Source organism: Xylocopa sonorina, chromosome 4 (assembly GCF_050948175.1).
Source record: "Xylocopa sonorina isolate GNS202 chromosome 4, iyXylSono1_principal, whole genome shotgun sequence".
NCBI classification, from domain to species: Eukaryota; Metazoa; Arthropoda; class Insecta; order Hymenoptera; family Apidae; genus Xylocopa; species Xylocopa sonorina.
The window spans coordinates 14,709,980-14,732,609 of record NC_135196.1 but is presented as its reverse complement, the minus strand read 5'-3'; the positions used below and the strand labels follow the sequence as shown (position 1 = coordinate 14,732,609).

The following is a 22,630-nucleotide window of genomic DNA, read 5'->3' as shown; positions in this document are numbered from 1 at the left end:
CGTTGACCGGTCGCTCTAACTTCTGCAAGTCTAGTTCGAAATCTGAATCGTCCTCGTTAAAAGGTATTCTAATCGTTATAGAGCAAAACCGGCAATGCGTCGAGTCGAGCACAATGGATACGAATGTTCGTTCGAGAGTGCCTCGAGAATGTATCGAAGTAGTATTGTCGTGAAATAACGTCTTCCGATTCGCTGCTAAATGCGTAGGGTACTCGGCAGTTATCGTTGAACTAGAACTCGTTAAATGCCATGGATGGTTGCCATTGGAAAAAGAAGGTTAAGAGGGGGAAAAACGACGAGGCGAGTCGTCAGTCAGGATCGGAAGACGACGCCCGCGACAAGACGACACGCGAACGGTGATTCTCTCCGAGATATCCTCAGATCTGCATCTCCGGCTCGGAATCGTCGTGGAACCAGTTCGAGCTCCTCTGGCTCTCGGTCACGTGCACACTGTTCAGCTCCCTCTCGATGTACCGACTCGATCTGGTCGCGGACGATGCTTGTCTGCGATCACCAAAGGACGCCAGGACCTCCAAACGATCGTTTCTCCTGACCACCCTCGGAGTGGTCTCCACTGAACTGGCTCCGTCGTCTTCCGCCGCCCATGGCGGTAGATCCAGCATGCCAGACGGGATACCCCAGTGTTCGGTGAACTCAGAGCCGCTTCTGGCTAAACTAGGCTGACTCAACGATCTGACCAGGGAATCTGCCCCCTCGAACGAACTCAAACTTGTCAAATCGTCTCGATCAACTCTGGCAAAGTCTCGGACGGTCATCTCGGACATGGATCTAACGTCGACTTCGCTGACGCCGCTAGTCCCTCTGTGACTGGATCCCAGTCTACGCAAACGATTCGGCTGGCCCATCGTCGCGGCTGATTGAGACAACTGAAGTCGTTGGCTGTGACTGCGAGCAGAACTGCCTCCGTCGCTCTCGTACTCGTACAAAGTAGGCAGAGAGGACCTTCTGGATCTGGTGTCCCATTCCGAGGACTTGGACCTCTTGTACCGTTGCCCGTGATTCTTCCCGTGGGTGGAAGAGGAGACGGAGCCTGGCTGCGTGGTAGAAGGACCCAGGATTCGGATGATCACGTCCCACTTGGCTGGTGGGAAAAGATTCGTGTATCTGGGATCTTTACGTATCAACTCGTAATCCTCTCTGACTACAGCCTCCGTTAGCAAGGTCCTCAGTGTGCTGTCTGTAGTGATTATCTCACGCCATTTTACTCGTTCCTCGTCCGTCAATTCGGAGGCGTAACGCGGGTCCAAAACGCGGGACAATCTGCCGAACCAGTCGGTATCAGTTTCGTCGATGGAACGATGGGTCACCGTTGGCGGTGGTCTGCAAGGTATCTCTGCTCTCGCTGTGTATGTAGGCTCGATATTGATATCCGGTTCCTCGTCTGCTGGCACGTCCACGTGGATGCTTATCGGTTCATTGGTGATCGTTAGATTCGAATTCGAGCTAACGTCAGAGAAATTCTCCCACTCAGGAGGCGGTGGCGGTAGGTTCTCCTTGGGGTAGTTTCTGATAGTAACGTCCCACTTTGGATCTGGCGGTGGTTTGGCTCTGTATTCGGTTACCTGCCGACGGTGACGTTCAACGTCCTCTATGGTCTTCTTCTCAGTGACCGTTTTCAAGAACACATCGTCCACTTCGTGCGTGGTTATCTCTGGACGCCTTGGTGCGACTACCTGAGGCTCCACCAACGGCTCCGTCATCTCCTCGCGGAACAAACGATGCTCGCGATGCTGCACGGCCGTGTGAGTGGTGGTGACCGTCGGGACGATCGGTGGAGGCGGCGGTGGCGTCGGTGCCAGAATGCTGGCGACTCTGTACTTGGCGTGCGAGTGATCGGTTACCTCTGTCAAGGAACGTGTCTCGGTTAGCTCGGTGTTCAGAGAAGTCAAGGATCTTGGTCTGCGAATCTCGTGGTGTTGCAGAGGAGGCTGGTCAACCAGAGGAGAGGCAGACGAGATTAGTTCTTGGACTATACTGGTGTTGGTCGTGGTCTCTCTTTCTGCTTGTTTCCTCAAAATCCTTGAGTAAACAGGCGGCGTCTGTTGCCTGGAGATGGTGGACGCGGAGGAGATTCCTCCCGGTGGTCCATGGAGCTCTGGTACGTACGAGAACGTGGTCATTCTCGCTGGTGGACTCTCGAGGCTGCGAGTGAGGCTGGTCTCCTCTTTCTCTAGGATGGTGGTCAGGTTCCTTTCGAGAGCGACGCTCGCCATGTCGGATTCCGATGGTAGAGGGCTGGGCGGGGGTGGCGGTGCCCTCTTCACTCGCATTTGAACGTCGAACTTGGGTTCGATCGGCACGGCCACCATGTGGCGTGGAATCGCGATTCGCGAGGCGTTCGCTGCTGTCATCGAGGATGTCTCAACCTCCGCAGCGACCGTTTCGGAATAAAGTGAGCTGGTGGTGCGCATCTCCTGCCGCTGGTGCGTCTCGTGATGGATAAAGGCTTTGTTGTCGTACGAACCAGCGGAGGAAACTGGTAGCGATGGTTCTTCGTCCACCTGTGAATGCGAGCGTAGTCGGTTCTTTGTTGAATTAAGAAACATAAATTAGAAACGAGTCACGAGAGAAGGGTTCGAATAGTGGTATCGGTTTTTCCGCGATGGCGTAACGAGCGGGCTTACCTCTGAACTCTCGCTGGGGTAATCGCTGGGCAACGAATGGTCGATCATTAAATTCGCGTCGCTGCCGGTGGTGGACGGCGGTGCGTGCAGAAGGGCATGAGCGCGCGGTATCTTCAGACCCTCGAACATGGTAATATTGCTCAGGGACGACGTCGAGAGTTTCGTTATCTCCGAGCCGGAACCACTTCCGAATGGATGACGGTGGATCACGCGAACGTTCCTGCGTTTCAGGCACATGTACGAGCACCCGAGGCCGAGCAACAGCAGCGAGAGGAACAGGATCGCGCAGATGATGAGCAGAATCTGGAATCCTTTCAGTGGTGGTTCTGGTAACGGGCTGGACGTTGGGGTGGCCATACTTCGCGCGATTCGGGGAGAAATTATTCAATTATTTCTCACTCACTTCTCCCCATCTCTTATTAAGTCGTTAGCGGCGATTTCCTCTATCGTTTTACTTAGAATCAGAAAATAGGGTAGACCGTGGGATACCTTTTGTCGTGCTATTTTTACGTGGGAGCATACTTCTCCGGTAATCGCGTTCTACCCTGTCTCTGATGGAAATAGAAAGAGAAAAAAAGAAGGTACGATACCCCGTTTCGTTGAAAACTCACATGCTGTCAGGTCGAATAGGCTGTACAGGCGCCACGGGCGGAGGGTATCTGCAAACTATCGTGATAACTTCGTCACCGTCCATTTCGAGGCCAGGATGGAAGCGAACTACCACGTTGTTCGTGAACACGCGCTGGGGATCCTGCCTCGTGCCGCATCCTGGGACATAAAAAGGAGCAAGCTCCGTTTCAATATCGCTTCCAAGTTAATTATCGCGCAATGTCTCAGGATACACCGTCGCGAATTTACTCGTCGACTCGTTCCTTTCTCGCTTCTGCATTCCTTCGTTCGTGCCGCGAGAAAAGAAGAGAAAACGAGATGAAATATGAGAGACAAAAGGAACGAGAGGGAGAGAATGGCGCGTACCTTTTAGAGGTAGTTCCAACTTGGCGCTGTTCGAGCCGCGTCCCTTGAATATGCAAGCGCTGTTACGATCGAAATCCGCGTAGGCGACGCCGTAAAACGGTTCCTCGAACTTCAACTCGACCTGCATACTGCCCTGGCTGCAGTTCAGATACGCCTTGGTGCGATTCAGGAATATCATCGACGAGATGTCGTCCAGTTTGGTCACCTTGCCGTTCAGCACGGTGCTTGGCGGCAATCCTGACTGGTACTCGATGCTGTTACCCTGCGACGCATAGTTGCTCTGCGACAGCACTGCCGGGAGCGCTATCCAGAGCACGGCCACCGATCCTGCCAGCATCTGGAAAGAGATTTTCGCTTGTTTTAATCCACGGATCGTCCCAGTTTCTCGAGCTCCTCTTTAAGAGTCCTTTCGTTATACACGTTCGAACAGGACGCAGCGCTCGAAAAGTTCGTTGCGCAATCGAAAGTCGGGTCGGTGTTGCTCGAAATGGCAAACCTACCGGTTCGACGATAATGGTCGCGTTTTTTTTGTCGTCGCACGCGGTCGAGCTCGGGATACAAAACGAACGAGCAAAAATCGAGTGGCTCGTGAACGGTGAACGTTCAGTTAGAATTCCACCCGCGAGCGGTAACAATCCGATCTGACATTGAGGCTTGCCGCGATATAGCTCGCAGGCCTGGAGGGATACGAAACGGAGAACGTTCTAGTTGTCGCTGCGGTTCCGTCCTCGTATCCGTTTAGCGTCTGTTCTTTGTTTAAAGAGCAATTAACCACTGATGCGCGGGGGAAAAAAAGAACGCGAGAATCAGATTAAGATCGAAAGCGAGGAAATTCCATTCGCGATTTGGTAGCGGAGAAGAACGGCTCTAAATATTCGCGAGGCGTACACGCAACGATATAGCATAAGAGAGACGATTTCGAATGCAACGCGCATTTTCGTCACGCTCACGCAGAAGACTCTTACCTTTAAACGCGTACTAGAGCGAATTCTCAACGTCTGTTGAAGCTTCTATCGTCCATTACCCGAACATCCGGTGAAACAACATTCGTTTCGTGCCAAGCGCACGGATTAATTAATTATAAAACAGTTTGGCACGTAGTTTTGTCGACGAGGATGTCCGATTTGCATAGAAAGAGAGGGGCCACGTGTTGCTTATCGCTGTATTATTCGCTAGCACGATAACAGTCCTCGCTCGGTACGTTAATAGTCGTCGGTGCAATTTAAACAGCGATGACCCTAGACGATGCATAAGCGAGTGATTCAGTGCCGTAGTCACTGATGCTGAATTTACCTTCGCCACGTGCAAACGTTACTACTTCCTGCACGCGACCTGCCCCGATCGAATCGGATGACCAGCTGCAAGAGAATGAAGCAACGTTTAGAATCTACGATCATCGCTAGTTACGACTTCTCCGTGAATTATTCACGTATGTTGATACATTTAATCGTCTCGTTGAATGAATCTTTTTTTTCTTCTATCTCGTACGCAAACGGATCGATCGAATCGCGCGAGTAACCGATTAACTCTAACTTCTACGCGGATAAATTGACGAGGAATGAATCACGGATGAGTCTTAGTCAAGCGAACGATCATTTCTCGAGTGATTTTATCGGATTGAATCGTACTCGCGGGAAAGATCGCGTGGATCGTCGGAGCCTCGCCCAGCACGCGAAATTCTATCGCATCCCTCGGCTTGTAGCCCGCGGAATACTAACGCGCGAGAAATTCCAAGAAATTTCGTTTCGCGCCGCGCTTTCTTTGAATACCATTTACGGTACACACGGTGGAACTCGCGATTACAACGTTCTCAATTAACGCGATCGCATCAGGAAACGAGAATTCTTCTTTCGCATATGCTAAAGCGATCTTTAGATCGCTGAAATTACCCAGACTTCTATGAAAGGTTTGCGAGGAACAGCCAACACGAACGTCTCTCTACGCTTCGCCTCTCTTTTTTCTTCCCATCTATACCTTCAAATTTCTGGATTCATCCGCGACTCTCGCGGAATAACGCGGATCGAATGGTTCCTCGAGGACCCAATCCTTGTCCTAAACTCAAAGGATCGTGTCACGCGAAGGAAAGCTTCTGTCTACGCACGGTTCGGTGCGCAACTCTACGTCCGTTGCGCACCACAACGATACTCCTTTTTTACATAGGAACGATGACCAACGAGGATACGTTCGTGTCTATTCGTTGACTCGTTTCTTCTAACTTTCGCGTCTCGATGCACATTTACATCCGAGTTCGATTACGCTACGAAATACGTAGACTTTTTGTCAGACTCACGTTTATTACTTTAGCCACGTAAATAAGTTCGAGTTTCTTCGCCTTGTCCCTCGATGCTGCCACGCTACGATAATCGCATGCCTGTTACCTGAAATGTAGAAAGAAATCCTGCCATCACAGAGCGATCGACGCGTCCGATGCAGGAGGACCTCAGAAATGACCTCGGGAATTATTTACGACGATTAATTGGTACCTTTAAAACGGTATACGAGCGTTTACGAGAATGCTAGTGTACATATATATAACGAGCGTGCGGCTGGAATATTTTTCTTCGAATCGCGTGATTTCGCGATCCTCCGGCATCATCAAGCAAAACTGCGTTTCGCGTGAAGGAAACGGCTGCTGAACTCTCTGCCGCTTAACGACTGCATGGAACGTGGCTGATACATTCGAATTTGCCTCGTTTTTTAGCGGTGTTTCAGAGTAGAATAGATCTGAAAAGTTATCATTCGCGTCACTCGGACGAGGAATGACGCGGTACCGGCCTCGACGGTTTCCTGTCCCGTACACGCGTACGCGCACAGGTATCTAGGCGCGTTCTCTTCTTATAGAGACCTCGACCGATTCTCTCTTCGAATAAACCGCCATCGGGGATTCATTTTTCCGGAGAATGAATATTTCGTGAAAACCATTGAATTACGCAACGGATGCGTGCCATCTCATACTTTCCATCCAATGTTTACCTCTGCTGCGTTCTCCACTTATGAATCGCGTGAACTCCTCTCTAATTCCGTTGGGAGAACCGATGGATGACGCGAGTACAGGAAGCGTTGCTTCGAATACTTTTCCACGGATTGAGAAGAGAAAGGTGACATTGAAAACTAGATCTTTAATCGTTCCCAGATATCTTCGTCGACACAATAAATTAGATTATCTCGATACTCGTTGCATCTGGTACCAGCTGTGGTTCAGAAGGCTGGAATCTTTCAAGACAGTTTGTACCAGGCCTGTACCACATATCCTTCCTATCTTCCATATCTGGTGCAACGTTTCAGTCCGACAACTCGAACGACCGTCTCGAGCTATGTTTATGTAACGCTCGTTCTTTTGTTACTCGCATATTACGCGCGGAAGTAGTTGGCACAAGCGTTGACCGGTGTTTCGTACACGTTCGCAGGCGAATAATTATTCTGTCCCTTTTTTCGAAGCGCAAGGCATCCCGTAACGACACGGAAACGAAGATCCTGGGGAATAGTCGCGATCAGAACGGAAAAAAAAGGAAGGTGACGAGCGTGTGTAGTCCGTTGGTTGAAAGTCTAGAACGACTATAGACAGCCATCGAGCCTTTTAAAGTCCCTCCCAGTATCCGAAGGAGACTACGTCGTCTCGTTACGCAAACACTCTACTTTCACTGGGCACGCACACGCGAAACTTTACCTCGTCCATGGCGATCGTGCCCTTGCGTTGCGATCCGATCGCGATCGCGTGCCTCCGAGCTATTTTTCCACCCGACTTCGAAATAATCCGCCGGGAGATTCGGAATTACGACTTTCGGCTGCGCCATTCGAAACTCGCGTAGCTTCATCGCGACTGGTAACTCGAGACAAACCAGTCGCGATTTTCATTAGATATTTTAACCACGCGTCGTGCGAGGGTGTCGCGAGCAGATGCGACTCGATCTTGCACCGCCATCAGAGTAGACAACACGCTCTTGGTTCATCCGTCGATTGAAACTCGAACACGTTACACGCTCTTGGAAACTGTGCAATCATCGAGCGTCACCAGCTTCGTCCAAAAAAAAAAAAGAAAAAATACTCGCTCCGTTCTGTTTGTTACGCAACCTCTCGATTAACCGCAAACCGTGTCATCTCGTAACGGCGAGTATTTGCAGTCTGATAAAGAGCAACTGGACATCGTGTCGAGCTGGACGATTTTCGTAACGAGTGTGGTACGTTCGAACGTTTTACTTTGCGTGATCCTGATTCGAGATCGAAGGAGGCTTCAGTGAAAGTTTTGCGCGGTTCGGATTTCCGTGCCGTTCGATTTTGTTAACTCGTTTGCATCGTATGCTCATATATGCGCGGAATTTTCCTTATGAATTAATGTATCTTTGAGTAAAGACAGATGGTTTGGATAAAAATGAAGGATGACGATCTTAAGAGTAGCGAGGAACTAGTTGGACTTACGAAAACGTAGATGTATTATTGCGATGTTAAATTTTGACGATGTGGGACAAATTTCTACTCTTTCGACTGATGCAAACGGGTTAATAAATATTTATACGCGTTGTTAATCGATATTTTATTGAAACGATCGACGAATCCCTAACGATTCGGTAGAAATTCGGTCGCGTGATCGGCGTTGCGTAATGGAATCATGGCAGGAGAGTTTCTCAAGTTTGAATGCGTTATACACCAGAAATATTATTCGAAATACGTGGTCGAAGCAGCTGCCGGTACTTTCATTTACGTTTCGCTCTATTAAAAACAGTCAGACAGGAAATTACGCGATTCAGATGCTACGAAGATCGTTTAAGATCACTGTCACGGTACGAGCGCGATACGATCGCTTCTCTGTACCATAGTTACGAGACTCGCGAGTATTTCGACGATTGCTCTCATTGTTCAGGCTTGTGCCAGGTTGCGTCGAATCTCGCGCTTGATTCCCTCGAGAATGCTAAACGTCCATAAAGCTATGCCACTTTTCCAACATCTTCCAACGATCGATCAACATTTCTCGAACAGAAATCGAGAATAGAATAACAACGATATCTTTATTTAATTGTTCCTTGGAAATAGGGCCTCGTTATCCTCGTCGAGCTGTGTATTCGAAGTAAAAGTAAAGAAAAATCCGCGAAATCTACGTTGGAAGGCGACTGTTTACAGCAGAGCCAATTAGTCGTTGGGTTTCTTGGGATTTTCCTTCCTCTGTGATCACTCTTCAACCATATCGATAGAAATATAACGTGGGAGATTAGTTGTTATTGATAAGCTATTATACATCGAGACGCTTAAGATTCACCGCTTAAAAATTGTCCAAGTTTCGATAGTCTCGAAAAAAAATTAGGGAAACGATGAAACTCGGTATCGCGATGCGAAAAAACATAGAGAGGGGAATGTTTGGTATGCGATACCGCTCGGAATCGCAGAAAATGCATAGGCGTAGGGACTTGAGCAACGCTCTATTGTTCGATCGTTGCTCGGTATTGCACGCGATCGGTGGTAGCCATCCTCTTCGATTCGATGCGAAGCAATTAAACGCGTGTCTTATGATCGTCGAAAGATCCTCGATTAAATTACACGCGTCGCCATCGTAGTCGATACCAATCGGTAGTCAGGCATTCCGTGGCGTCTCGTTTTCAAACGAAAAATTTCATTCGAAAACCAATTAGAGAGACAAAGAAGTCCAAAGGGACACGACGGTGGAGTTCGCCAGAAATCGCATGGAAGAGACCCGGGCGTATCAAACGAGTACGTTGTTTACTCGTTCTTCGATAGCCTTTACGTGTGCATTCCAACCAATTCCGGTTTGAACGAGAGAAAAGAAAAAATGTCAAGCTGAAATCGAACAATCCAATGGACCAAATAATCCTTTCGACTTTGGAACGCTGGTATCCACTTTTCGTACGATTCCAGGTTATCGTTCAGGTACTCTCGTACGCGTTTCAGTTCGCCATAAAATATCTGATCCCCCGATCGATCGCTCGATCTATCGATCGGTCGTGATGAAATTTAAATAAAGAGAATAAGGTCGAAGGTAATTATCGATCGCGTCGGCTGTTGGCCACGCGGCGGCCTCTGTTTCCATCTGTAGCCGCAGCTACTCGGGAATTGAGCAACCGGCCGTGCCTTGTACCAATGACGTCATCCGCGGCGTATCCAAGATGGCGATCGCGTGTGTTCGCCAGGCAAAATCGGCTAGCGGCCGCGAGCAGGACCGGTTTGTCGACGGGAGGGAGGCGGGACCCGGACTCGGTCGGTTCGTTTATGCCCCGCGGTTTCGTCGTTTTGCGGCCGAAATGTAGAAGCTGCGAAACCACCTGGCGAGAGCCCCTGGGTATGCCAAGGCGATCTACGCGTTCCTCCAGCTCGTCTTCGTAAACGACGAACGCGAATCAATCGGTGAAAGCAATTAACGCTTGCGCGCGAGCAACTTTCCTCGGAACGGATTTGCCTCCGTAGGACGAGATCGTGCCCATTTCGGCCATCGTCGACGCGGTACGCCGCGTTCAAACGAAAGTAGCGTGCGCGCGACGGAAGCAACGTTTTTCCTTTTTCTTTCTTTTCTTTTCGAGAAAGCGAAAACCGTACGAGTGGAAGCGGGAAATGCACGAATCATTGCCGGCGAGGAATTACAAGGATAGAGTAGGGGGATAGGAAGAGGGAGGGAGAGCTAGGTTCGACGATCATGCGGAGGCGTGTTCGAGTGTCACGAGGGACTCGAGCCAACTGCAAAACTTTCGTCGCGCAAAGTACGCGGAATCGGGCTTTCGATCTACGTGGGTGTCGGCGATGCCGTCATCCGCGAGGACGAGCCTGCTTTTTTTCCGCCGATGACAAATCGAGTGAACGCGTGCACGGGGCCGTGTCGAGGTTGAATTACCGCCACACCTGCTATTACGATCCCTACGCTATCCCGTACCGATATTCGATCGATTCGAATCCATTTCCTCGCACCGCGGAGGATCGAACGGAAAGTATGTATTTACGTTTCGCGAAGGAAACGAACGGTGCAACGACGACACAGTGGCAACGGATACTATCGTTGCTGAAAACAGCGAACTCGGGAGGAACTCGTACGCGAACCGGGAAAAAGTCGCGTATACGTAAGAAGCGTAACAGGTAGTTTCTCGTACCTTGTCTGGCTGATCGGCGGAGAGGCGTGCGATCCCGTGGCACTCGCGATCCACCCGCAGCGAACGGGAATCGAAGGCGTTTTGCACGCGCAGGTAAATATCGTTCGGACGCGATCGCGCGGCCGCGACTGAACTCACTTTCCAGAGGCGGCGTTTTACCTGCGACAGGGGAGACCTCTTAACACAGCCAGTTCGAGCGGTTCTTCTCTCCGTTACTCCCTCTCTTTCTTGGTAACCTGCGTGTGCACGTACACACAGGGCCAGATTACAACGCCGCGAGCCGTAACCGCGGCATTCGCCTCCTTGCCTGCCTGCCTACCTACCACCCACCTATTTACGCCTGCGAGTGCGTGGCCTTATGTCGCGCCGCGGGACCTCGACTGGAGCTACATACTTTTGCTCCTTCTCCTACGATTCGAGTCGTTCTCGATCCTCTCTCACGCAAGAGTCCTCTGTGACTGCGAATAGAGGCGAGCAGAGTCGAATGTCCTCGAGGATCGCGCGGCGTCTTCCGGGCAGTCGACGACGATAGGACCATTCTCCACGGATTTCGTTTCGATCTACGTTTATCGACGCGGCTGTTCGCGTTCAGTTTCGCGTACCACCGTAAATGGCAAGCTGTAGACCTTGGACACCCACACCCAAACATTTACCTCTGCTTCTCCCGTTTCTCTCTTTCTTCTTCTCTCTTCGTCCTACGCTCGCGCGAGACGAATTCGTTTTATCGTCTCGTAGCTCGCGACTCGCCTTTCGTCGTATCGTCCCGTAGAGATTTCAGACTGTCACCGGCAGCGCATCCCGCTAGCCCGTTCACTTTCGATGGTAATCTTCGCTGCGCTGCGCTGAAACGCGACGAACCCGATGCCTCCCGCGCGAGCGTTTAATCGTCCTCGAGGCGTCGGTAGAGAAAGCCTGTGGACGGAGGAAGAAAGTAAAAGGAAAGGGGAAGAAAGGGGAGATCGATCGGGAGCAATTACCATAACAGGATCGCCGGGTGAAAAATGCTGCTGAAAACGCAATCGACGAACACTGGCTGGACGGACGAGGGGTGGACAGTGAAAGGATACGCGAAGGATCCTTTAAATGCCACCGTTCTCGATAGAATCGTTACGCAGGCGGAAAACTGCTTCGCGTTCACCTCTGCCTGTCCTTTTTCAGAGTCGATGGGTTTCGCGACCGATGGACCGGTTACACGTCGCGTCTGGGTCCTCTCGCTTCCGAATATGGCCACCCGTGAATCTGCCGTCCGTGCGGCTCTCCGCGGATCTTTTTCTACCTTAATTTCGCTGGTAATTTCGCCATCGCGTTGCCTGGGGCCCTTCTCCGTTCCCAGTATGATAAACTATCTTTATTAAATTATACTTTTTAACGTACATATAAATACATTTGTTTTGTAGTGTCGTCGGTAAAAGTTACGTGTTCGCGGGCTCGTTTCACGTTGGCGCAGTCTTTGTCGAAGAGATATATAGAACACGATTATTGCGATTCCCGTCGTGAAACCCGCACGCGGCCATTTCGCTCTGGCTACGTGTTCCGTGAGAAAATGGCGGACTCCGAAACTTTCATAGAACACTTTGGGTGAAGCGAACACATACGTGAATTTATTTCGTTTTTCCGTTCGGTACCGTCACGGAATCGCACCGACAGAATAAAGAAAGAAAGAAAGAAACCATTTTCTCACTCGATGCTCCCTCTTTAATCGTCGCGAACGGTTTCAATCGGTTCGTCGATTGGAGAACGGTCGCGTTTCCGACCCGAATTAATTGAGAAGTACGCGTTACTGTTTGAAATTCGATCGTTCGATAGCAACGGTCATTGAATTTATTTTACTGTACATTTCTCGTCTGCGCGGTTCCAAGGGAACGATAAAATCGAAACGACGCGGGGCAAATGCTTCGAGGATCGAGGCGAAGGCGATATTTGTCTTTTACGCGAGCACGATTAGCGGAGGACTCGTTGGCTCGTTTGTTGGAGCGGTGTACGTAGAAGCAATTCGAATGGAAAAGCACAGACAGTCCGAGTTAGCGAATTCGAATCGATCCGTCCCAGTTCTTCTTCACTCGTCCTTGGATCTATGTCTTTTGCATCCTTCGCTCCGCCACTTTTCGATGAAAGCTATCCTCAAGGCTTCGAGGATCTCGCTCGTTCCTCTGGCTCTCCGAGGCAATCTGTAAGAACGATAAGACATGCTACGTTGATTCCACGGAGACACTTTTTCGATTTCATTGATCCACGATCGATTCTCGTGTTTCGCAGGAGCGTCAACGAGAGATCGGTCATCCTTGTTACTTCACGAGGCACGCGCACGCGATATCTATTTAATTGGCCACTGTTGCGTCGATCGACAAATATACCATCGTCGTTTCTTTCCTTTTACAACTGATGTTTCGCACGCGTCGCTTTCAAGACGATGCTGTTATTTCGAACCGAATCTGAACTAGAACGCAGCCCTCTTCTGCGCCCGGCTGTTAAACGGCCGAAAATAGGAGGACGTGTTAACGTCCATCGCTTGTTGCCGGCTAATTTATGCCCACTGGGCCCCCGCCGTTTATGCCTGCGAATCTGTACGAAAGGTGTATCGACGACAAGTGGCGAGTGCGTCGTGTAACGCTTTCAGCGAACCAAAATATTTTCCGATCCGCGATCATTTCGACTATCCTGGATAGCATTCAGTTGAGTGCGAAACGCGTACTTACAAGACGCGATAAACGTGTCTCGATATTCGTGTCTCGCGATTAAGATAAGAACTGGACACGGCTGACCAGACTTCGCGATAAGAAAGGAAACTTTTTTAAATAGAGCGACTCGCGTTGTTTTATTGGATTCCTAGCGATTTACGCGGTTAGACGAATCATGACTGGACCTAACTACTCGATACGAAATATTCTTCTACTTCGATAAAGGACGTTGCTCACTTCGATCAGGCTTCCTGTAGCTCCCCCTTGATCCCCGGCACGCTGTGGTGATGTCTCGAGGCGAGTTTGTTCGCCAGCTCGTGCATCACGTCCCTGTATATCACCGTGTCCAAATTCTCGCCGAGCATGTAGAGGAGGAACCAATCGCCCACTTTGCTCCGTCGCACGATCGTCTCCACCGCCTCTCTTCTGACCAGACGAAATCGTAATCGTAGCAGGTACACCCTTGTCCGCGGCGAAAATATAATGACGATCTGTGGAAGATTAATAACCGTGAATGGAGCACGCGAACGAGGCTGTTCGTCGATTCTGGAAAACTTGCGTTCCTGATATAGTCTCGAGAGTGGTGAGAGAAATACTCACCCTGTATAAAACCGTGACGAAGCTGAGGACGCCGAGGAAAAGGAACCAGAACCAGAGGAAAACGTATATCTTCTCGTTGACCACGTTCAACGGCAGTATGCAAACAGCGTCGTGCCTCTCGACCTCGCCGCTGACGCCGTACTTGAAGAACGTGCACTTGGTCATCCGTGGGAATACGTAAATCATCGGGTCGACGCGGTCCTCCTGGTCCGACTCGAGGAACCTGAGCACGTCGATACCAAACGTCAGAAACGCGCCGTCGAAGAACCGGTTCATCAGAAACATCTGACCTGCGCAAATTCAAGTACTTCCTTTGTAAACTCCGTCGTCCTTGCTCGAGGACCGCTCCGTGTCGTTCCTACTTCTTTACGTTTACATCTTTTTAACGTAGCCGACGGGCTGGCTAGCTTTAATCGCTTCAGAAATAGATGCGAAACACTGCCGATGGTCCCTCCCAAGGGGGAAGCCGACTCTTTCTCCTCTTTTTTTTTCTTTTTTTTTTCCCGTAAGTTTTATGCTCGTACGCGGTGCCAGAAGAGGTCGAGACGCAACCCCCATTAGAGGTATGCCACGAATAAATGATATAAACCAGAACGCCGCCATAAATTCGTCAAGAGACTCAAACACGCTTAAGTCCCTCGCGTAAACTCTCTCTCTCTCTCTTATTCTCGCGTTTCCTCTTTTCCTTTTATTTTTTTTCTATTTTTCTTTCTCTCGCATCGGACATCGTTTGTTTTGTTTCGTCGAGGAGGTAACGCGATCGAGGATCGAACTCGTTCTGACAAAATATTGTCGACAAACCGTGAGACTTTTTTTCCCTTTTTTTTTTTATTTCAAATTAATCCCCTGTCGCGTTAGAGCAGTCGCCAACGATAATTTCGCGCGGCTCGATGGCAATTACCGCCATGTAGGACACAGGAACTCGCGCTCTCTCGACCTTTTCACGTTTCGCGTTCTAGTTTTACAACAGCAACGAGGAACGTCAAATTAATTTCGTTTAATAACCAGCCGAAAGCTGATGAAATCGAATCACCCAGGCTGCTCTCCAATCACCGGAATCCATATACACCCGGTAATCCGCGAGTCGAACGTTTCACGTGCGCGCTTGTTTACGTACAATTGTGCGAGCGTCGGCACAAATTGGCAATCGACTCGCGAGCGAGTGCCACGCGCGTTTTTTCGCCATTTATTTCGTCCGAACGAATAGCCGCGGGTTCAATTTGAACGAACGCGTGGGTGGAGAAGTCGAGAAGAAAGTAGTAGCGTAGGCCAGAGAAAAGTGACGGACGGTCGTCTAGCCAGCTGTATCGTTGCCAAATTTTATTGTGAATCGTTCATTCAACGATTCCTCGATCACGTTGCTCCCCTTCTCGCTTCAGATCTTTGCTTCTACGCGAGCCCTTTAAAATCGATCGGTTCGGCAAACAGAGGCTGCGTGGAAAATCTGTTGGCCCGCGAAGAGATATAGAATCGTTAAAAGTAACAAAACAAATAACGGGTGGAAGATAAACAACCGTGGTATCAACGGACCGGCCGACACAAAGAAAATGGTAAAGGAAAAGCGAGTGGTCCGTTTCGAGGTGAAACATACGGAATGTATCGTTCCGCGCGGAGCTGTTTGAAATTGGGAATAACATCGGGTGCAGTCGAGACCCGAGTGATCGGTAACAATCCCGTTATCCTTAAGGAATCGTTCAACGAACGTGGTTAATTTTAGTTGCCCCGGATCCGATTTATCCCGATTTATCGTTATTCGATTCGAATCGTGGGTATCGACGCTCGAGTTCCTTCGTTCGCTTCGTTTTAATTCTTGTACAACACGTTGGACGATGTCACTCTTCTTTCCCTGGTTCCCACTTATTTTCGTCTACCGCGGCTGGTGAAAGCGAACAGGTCAAAGCAGAAGACGTACGGACTCGTCGACGACGTAAAAATAGCTAAAGAAGGCAGAGACCAAAGCTTCCTCGGTCAAAGAGACGCTCCGAATGGTGAACATCAAAGAGCTCGTGTTTCTTTCGTCGATTCATTCTTAATCGTCAGGACAAATTGTCACCGTTACTTTTCAATTTTTACTCGACGCTTACGTTACGAGGGAGGAGAGGAAGAAGAAAAGAAAAAGAGAATCAACATGGCACTCACCAACCACATTCAGCAGGGCGAGAACTTCGCAGAGGTAGTACCTGTAAGCCCACCAGTTGTGAAAACGAAGATTCTCCCAGAGATAGTCGAGCAACATTTTCTTCTTCTGCTTCTTCTCGACCTCGGAGCAGAGGCCAATGTCGAGGTCCATCATCAACGCGTGGATCTTGCCACCCTCCCAGCCTTTCCAGAGCCATCGCGGTGTGTAGAACAGAATCGCCTGGAAAGTGAATCTCGCACAGTTTCCTCTCGAACGATCTGGGCTGGTCGATCGTTACCGATGAAATATTTGAACAACGCGGCTCTTTTAAACGATCGGCACCGCGAACACTTGGCACGCGTCGAGACGCGTCGAATTGGCTGCGCGTTTTATTAGGGAACGATAAAATCGTAACGAAGGATGGCGTTGTTTTCAATCGACGATTCAAGAGTTCTACCGACGAGTTTACGGCGCCAAAAGGAACCATGGAATTGCGTGAAACGAATTTATTTAAAAAAAAAAAAGAAACACTTGTAACGATTGTAGGAAGATTGTTAAGGACACTTGAAGGGAGACAGTCAAACGAGTGAGAAAATCCCTGTTACGACTACTACTATCGTACTTAAACTATGCAAATTACATTAGAAATTGAATCGCATAACCCACTGACAAACAAAGTTCGCCGTATTGTTCTTAAAGAGAGATCGTATCGATTAGTTTGACGGTTCGAAGGTCTAAGCCGGTTGAAGGTCCGCGAGTCTAACCTTCGCTTATGAGTATGATTATAATCCTAGAGCCACGATCGATTGGTAAAATATAAGAATTCGACCCTGGCCGACTAGCCAAGAGGCTGCGTCTCTTAAACGAGAGGAGAAGAATTCCGTCGTACTTGCAGCAGCAGAATGAAGATGACCCACTGGTAATACTTGTGCTGTTTGATCAACGGATGCGACGAGTGCCCGTGCATGCCGTCCCCTTTGCTGTTGGAGACGCCCGGATAGGGCACCGCCTGGCCCAGGCTCGTGTTAAACGCGTGCACCATGCTGTACGTGGTGTGCAGCCAACAGAAAGTCTCCAGTACGACTTTGTCGACGGACCCGGACGCCTCGCAGTGGATTGGCGAGCCGGAGATGCTCTTGCACGCGAGGGTCATGCATCCTCCGAGTAGGAGCGCCACCGTCGCGCGATAATGCAGACGAAATATGAACGTATCCTCGGAGACTCGTTGGACCTTGAACAGGGATCTCAACGAGCTGAACACGTCGACCATCTTCAGTAGGAGAGGCATCTTTTCGGGTCGTGGACGACAAACTGTCGCCTCTGGGACCACGAAACCAGCCTCCTCTTCCTCCTCCTCCTCCTCGCCGAGAAGAGACTCCCTCGAGAGAAGGTTCTCCTTGTCGCTGTCGTACGCCAGATCCGTATTTTAATCCGGCAGAACCCACGCGTTTAAAGTCGTCTCTGGTATTATTACTCGGTTGCTGGTGTCTCGTGGTCAAGGCGAAGCTGATAGTCGAACGGTTAGTAAACCGAGGAACGATTGAGTTGTCGCGGTCTCGATAAACTCGACGTATAGTTTGCTTCATCGTGTTCATTATTACCCTCGGGAGACACGGGCCAGTTCGGTTCTATCGGTTGATTCGGGGACAGTGGCTTCTCTGCGTACATCTTTTTTCTACTCTGCACTTTCTTGGAAACACTCGATTCTCCATTCGTCGTATCACTTTCTTTTAGCTTGCAAACTTTTTTTCTATGAACTCTCTGGCAATCATCGTCGCACCAAAATCAGCACTGGTTGATCAGTCGAACAGCATTAATTTCGTTGTTTTCGAAGCGAGAAAAGAAACGAGCAACGGAACACGAGTATTCGGACACGGTGAGGGACACACGTGGGGCGCGGAAGCAAGCCGTTAGAAGACTGGCCGAACTTGAGAGGCATCCCTTGGCCTCGATGCTAAACACATAACTTGTATGATCCTCTAAGTATCCCTCTTTCGTCTTACCAGGCGAGTATCATTCGCGAGAAAAGATTTCAAGGAAACCGGAAAACCTTCATTTACGGAGGTTCCACGATGGGAGAGATCACGTTCCTCAGAAACCTCTCCGAGGAGGGCTAATAATGATCTCGAGCATCGATGACACGGTGCTCGGGAGAAAATAAAGAATTCGCGCGTTATGACAGCTCGTTTGACAATTTACGTATCTGTGTTAAGGATTGGCTTCCAGCCAACGACACTGGTACTCGTGAAAGAAAAACGAAGACAAGAGAGAGAGCAAAAAAGCGATGCAACATTCGGGTCACTGTCGCGCTATAGTTAGATCGCTGAGTATCTATAGTAATTGCCTCGATTTATTAATTATCCGACAGAATCCTCGTAACCGCGAAGCGAAAGGAGCTTTCTTTTCTTCAAATCGAATCGCGTATCATAAATAACACTTTTACAACGTTTCAAGTAACACTCGAGTCTGCTCTCGTGAGATGCGCGTTTTGAAATTGCAACTGAAGTTACCGCCTCAGCGGTAGGTCTCCAATTTACCGGCGCAGTCGCGCGTTCCAACTTCCTCGAAAGGATATCGAAACAAGACTCGCAGGTCATTTCAGTACCCGACTTAACGATATAGCTTCCAGATCGGTGGAAAGATGAGGGTGGAGGCTCGCCTTTGACCGAGCCTCAAGGCGACTCGCTACGGGTTTAACGGGTTAATATGCTTAGGGTTTCCTTCTTGGCAATGAACTACATATAAGCTTCTGTAAGCACCGGGTAAATTCTTCGAGCGTAGCCGCAACCATTTCTCTCCTTATCCAGGCTTTTCTCGTTATCGAATCCTCCTAATTACAATCAACCGAAACTAACACGGAGAGAAACCGCAGATATTCTTAGCATTTGCGAGAGGTATCAGCAACGCTGGTGTACGAGCGACGTTCTACTCGAATAGACTGCACGTATGGCGTCACAAACCTATCAAGCACGGCGCCAGTTCGCGTTCCTCCTGGCAGATAAGCTCTGAACTCGATGTAAAATACTCGGAAACATTCACGATCGTTCCACTGATCTCAAACCCCGTTACGAATCGTTATACACTTGCACGCGCGCGTTAAGTAAGAATGAACGTGTTACCTGGAGGAAGAGCATGAAGCAGACCCACTGGTAGTACCTGTACTCCTTCCTCTCCGCCGCAGGATACGATTGCGAGTTGTCCACGCCCGGGAACGGCACCTCGAAACCCTCCCGTTTCCTATAAGCCGCGCTGATCGTGTACGTGCTGTGGATCCAACAGTACGTGTTCAACACGTCCTCGGGTAGGTCCTTGCTGTGGATGCAGTCGATAGGGTTCCCGACGTACTGTCTCGTGGTGACGATCAACGAGAACGAGATCAGAATGATCACCGTCAGGCTGTAGTGCAACCGGAACACGGCTGTGTCGATGTGCACGTGAGAGATCTTGATCAGGCTCTTCAGGCCCCGAAATATGTCGAGCATCTTGACGAGAAACGGTGTACCACTCGATCACCGACCACTACGATCCCCTCCTCGCATCTTTTCTACCCCTTGGTAATTAACGTCTCGAGGGTTGCGTCTCGTCGCTTCGGATCTCTTTCTTGGGCGTAGAGCAGTCTTTTGGGATCAGCACGTTAACGAAGCTCCAATTAGCGTTTAGTGGAGATATTTAAACAGTTGGGGTTCGATCGACGCGATTGAATCGCGTTCTCTTCGGAAGATCGCGCGGACGCGGCCACGTGGGATCCTCTGACTCGATCGGATCCTTCGCCGACGTTGGTCCTCTTACCATCTTCCACGGGGTTTCTCGCTCGATCTGGATATCTCTGCGCGTCGATTTAGGTATCCGAGGGGATCGATATCCGAAGCAGCGGTCTCTCGGATGTTCGTCGATGCTCGTTCCTATCGTTCATGTTTTGCTACGTATTCGAGACGCGTTTCCTCGTTGCGGGTCAGGGTGTATTTTCATTCTCCAATTTTCTCGTCGCGATAGGTCACCGCGCGGACTTACTCGAGCCAATTCCTCGCTGGCACCCTCGTAACACCCACGCTGTTCGCGATTAGGACTGGTTACACGGAAAGTCTCGCTGGCAAACGATACACAAGTATTATTATTTCACCACTATTCCCGCGACCGATAAATCCGTCTTCACTTTCACCGGGATCACCGATAGAAATCTCTTCAGATGGAACGAGAAGAGGGGGGCAACGATCCTGAGGATTTTGCACATTCTTTGTTGTTGTAACAAGATAACGGGCCTCGTAACGTTGTTTATGAAACAAACACCGAACGGTACGACTTTCGCGTTACTACGCACAGCGTTCTGGAAGCCTACCAATGTTCCATCCGCGGGCGCATTACTTTTAACGCGTTCTTTGACTCCTCGATTTGGTCCCGTCGCCTTCCCAGCGAATGTCGCGAATCTTCGCAGCCAGGCTCTTTAAGAAACGAGGAATAAGGCCGGTTAATTGTTCCTATTCGACGCGAATCAGGCGAAACAAGTGGAGACTAGGTAAAAGTAGCTTTGTTTAATATGTCTGCCATTCTATTTTAATGTTTACGCGTACGAACACGATTTGTACGCGAAATGGTAACAAATGCTCGCACGGAAATGCACATGACAACTCGCAGAAGATACAAATCACCCTGCTAGCTGCATCTTTATTCTCCGACGCTTTGAACTCGTTCCACCGTGGTTACCTAGCCGTGTCCGGCTGTCTAATCGCCTCTGAGATGTTTATCGACAGATGAACGAGCGAACTTTACAATTATTAATCCCAGCTTGACGATTAAACGACCCTGGGAGGAATAATCGACACCGATAACTGGTTAGATCAGACTCGCTCGGCTGTCTGTATGTAAGAGGATTAAACGCGTCTGTGGATCGATAGGAGAAGCAACGAAGCTTTCGCTAAAAGCGTCCAACCGTCGATCGGTGATAATTGTCAGCGAGAAAAAGGGTGTATCCGAGTGTCGCGGCAACCTGTCGCGTTCAAACGAATTGGGCACCGCCCACGGTCCTTTTTTCGCCTCTCGAAGACAAAACAATCGCGAACTTGTCCGATTCGAGGATAAGAGGATTAATCGATCGGTAAAAATAAATTCGAGGGAACTGTGTCGAGGAATGTATAGAGAGGAATGCTCGCGCTCGTCTCCACGAGGAGGAGGAAAATTGGACGCGCCTCGAAACGATTCGAGGATCGTTCAACGAACTCGAATTTCGCGGCGCGCGTTAATAAATTGGTCCCGTTGGAAAGTAGTTGGCCGCGGTTCCCAAGTTTCGATGCTTCCGAGAAACAGCGACGCTGCGAAACGAATTCGCGTGGTCTTTTCAGCGGAAACGAGGGTGAACAGAGGATGGCTACGGAGCGGAACGAGCGCGAAGAGCACACGCGTCGAAGATCGAGCTCGACGCATGGCAAAACAAAAAACAGACGAGCTCTATCGTTGCGCGGGATCGATTCGCGAGCTGTCCACGATCGACGAGCATCGGTCGATAGAAGAGCGCTCTAAATCGCTTCCGATAAACGAGCATCCGTTAAAAACACTCCCAGGCTGGGTGTCGCGACGCTAATAAATGTATCGTTCAGCCACGATGGTAGCTGAGGCCCGAAAATAGTCGGGGTAATTGAAAAGTGTTCACCGACGCGGCACGCAGAAACCGAGCAAGACAGTGCGGCTCCTTTCTCAAGCTTATCCACAACGAAACCCCTAACTTCTTCCACATGTCAGAACTATATCTGTCTTTCAAACATCATCGTACCAACGCAAACTCTCTCGCTCTCGTACACGCTCGTTCACGCACACGCATACCATACAGCCAGCGAGCCTTTTTTCCACGCGCTCGAGGCTTTGATAAGCGAGAGGAATACCTTTCGGAACTTGCTCGCGCACTCTCGAGTAATTAGACGAAAATCGTTTCAGGATGTATCACCGTCACACGTGAGCGATGTTAGGAGGCACGCGCGCACTGAGGATGTGTTGTAAAATAAAAGAAAAAAAAAAGAAGAAATCGTTCCGTGAGCGTGCGTGCGCGGAATCCAGCCGTAATCGCGACGGAGTTGAATAAAATGGTGATCGGTTTCCCTTTTGTCGGAGGATCGCACACGGCTCGCGAGTACTGGTTCGCGCACGCCACGTAAAACCACGCTAGAGACCCGGAGACGACTCCGCGCGACTGCTCGTGTTTGCTAGCCAGGGCATAGCACCTCCCGTAGGAGCCGAACGAGGAGTCAACCCGCTCCAGGAATAGAAACACCGAACCCGAAATGTTCGAGCGTTCGAGCCGCGACTCGAGAGAGAAATGGACGGACGGACCCGCGAAAACTCGACCGGATACCTTTTAAACCTCACTCTCTCGCGTGCTACGTTCCACGCGTCTTCCCGACGATCCGACGCCCGGGGATTTATTCCAATTCTGACGCCATACACTCTCTGTGCCCACCTTGCTTTTCGATTCTGCCGCTTCTTTGGATAAGAACGCCGCGTAATATCGTTCGTTCCTAGTTTCTTCGTTACTCTTACGCT

General features: G+C 49.8%; 2 protein-coding genes across 4 annotated transcripts; both read right to left on the bottom strand.

The window, feature by feature from the left end:
• Positions 1-301: 301 nt before the first annotated feature.
• Positions 302-10,855, bottom strand: Pot (zona pellucida domain protein papillote). Its single transcript, XM_076893784.1, has 6 exons — positions 10,706-10,855; positions 5,911-5,998; positions 3,621-3,957; positions 3,257-3,413; positions 2,646-3,003; positions 302-2,522 (listed from the first exon to the last, which is right to left on the bottom strand). The coding sequence occupies exons 3-6, from the start codon at positions 3,955-3,957 to the stop codon at positions 378-380; spliced, it is 2,997 nt and encodes a 998-aa protein (XP_076749899.1). The 5' UTR covers positions 5,911-5,998; positions 10,706-10,855; the 3' UTR covers positions 302-377.
• A 1,943-nt stretch (positions 10,856-12,798) lies between these two features.
• On the bottom strand, positions 12,799-19,584 carry Shakb (Innexin family member shaking B). Of its 3 annotated transcripts, none has more exons than XM_076893715.1 (5): positions 19,222-19,584; positions 16,123-16,342; positions 13,984-14,273; positions 13,621-13,874; positions 12,799-12,873 (listed from the first exon to the last, which is right to left on the bottom strand). In XM_076893715.1, the coding sequence occupies exons 1-4, from the start codon at positions 19,582-19,584 to the stop codon at positions 13,626-13,628; spliced, it is 1,122 nt and encodes a 373-aa protein (XP_076749830.1). In that variant the 3' UTR covers positions 12,799-12,873; positions 13,621-13,625. The 3 variants fall into 3 exon arrangements, with proteins under 3 accessions (XP_076749830.1, XP_076749829.1, XP_076749831.1); XM_076893714.1 differs by lacking the exon at positions 19,222-19,584 and adding an exon at positions 16,992-17,417; XM_076893716.1 differs by lacking the exon at positions 19,222-19,584 and adding an exon at positions 16,992-17,417 and having other exon boundaries at positions 13,984-14,206; positions 16,164-16,342.
• Positions 19,585-22,630: the final 3,046 nt, after the last annotated feature.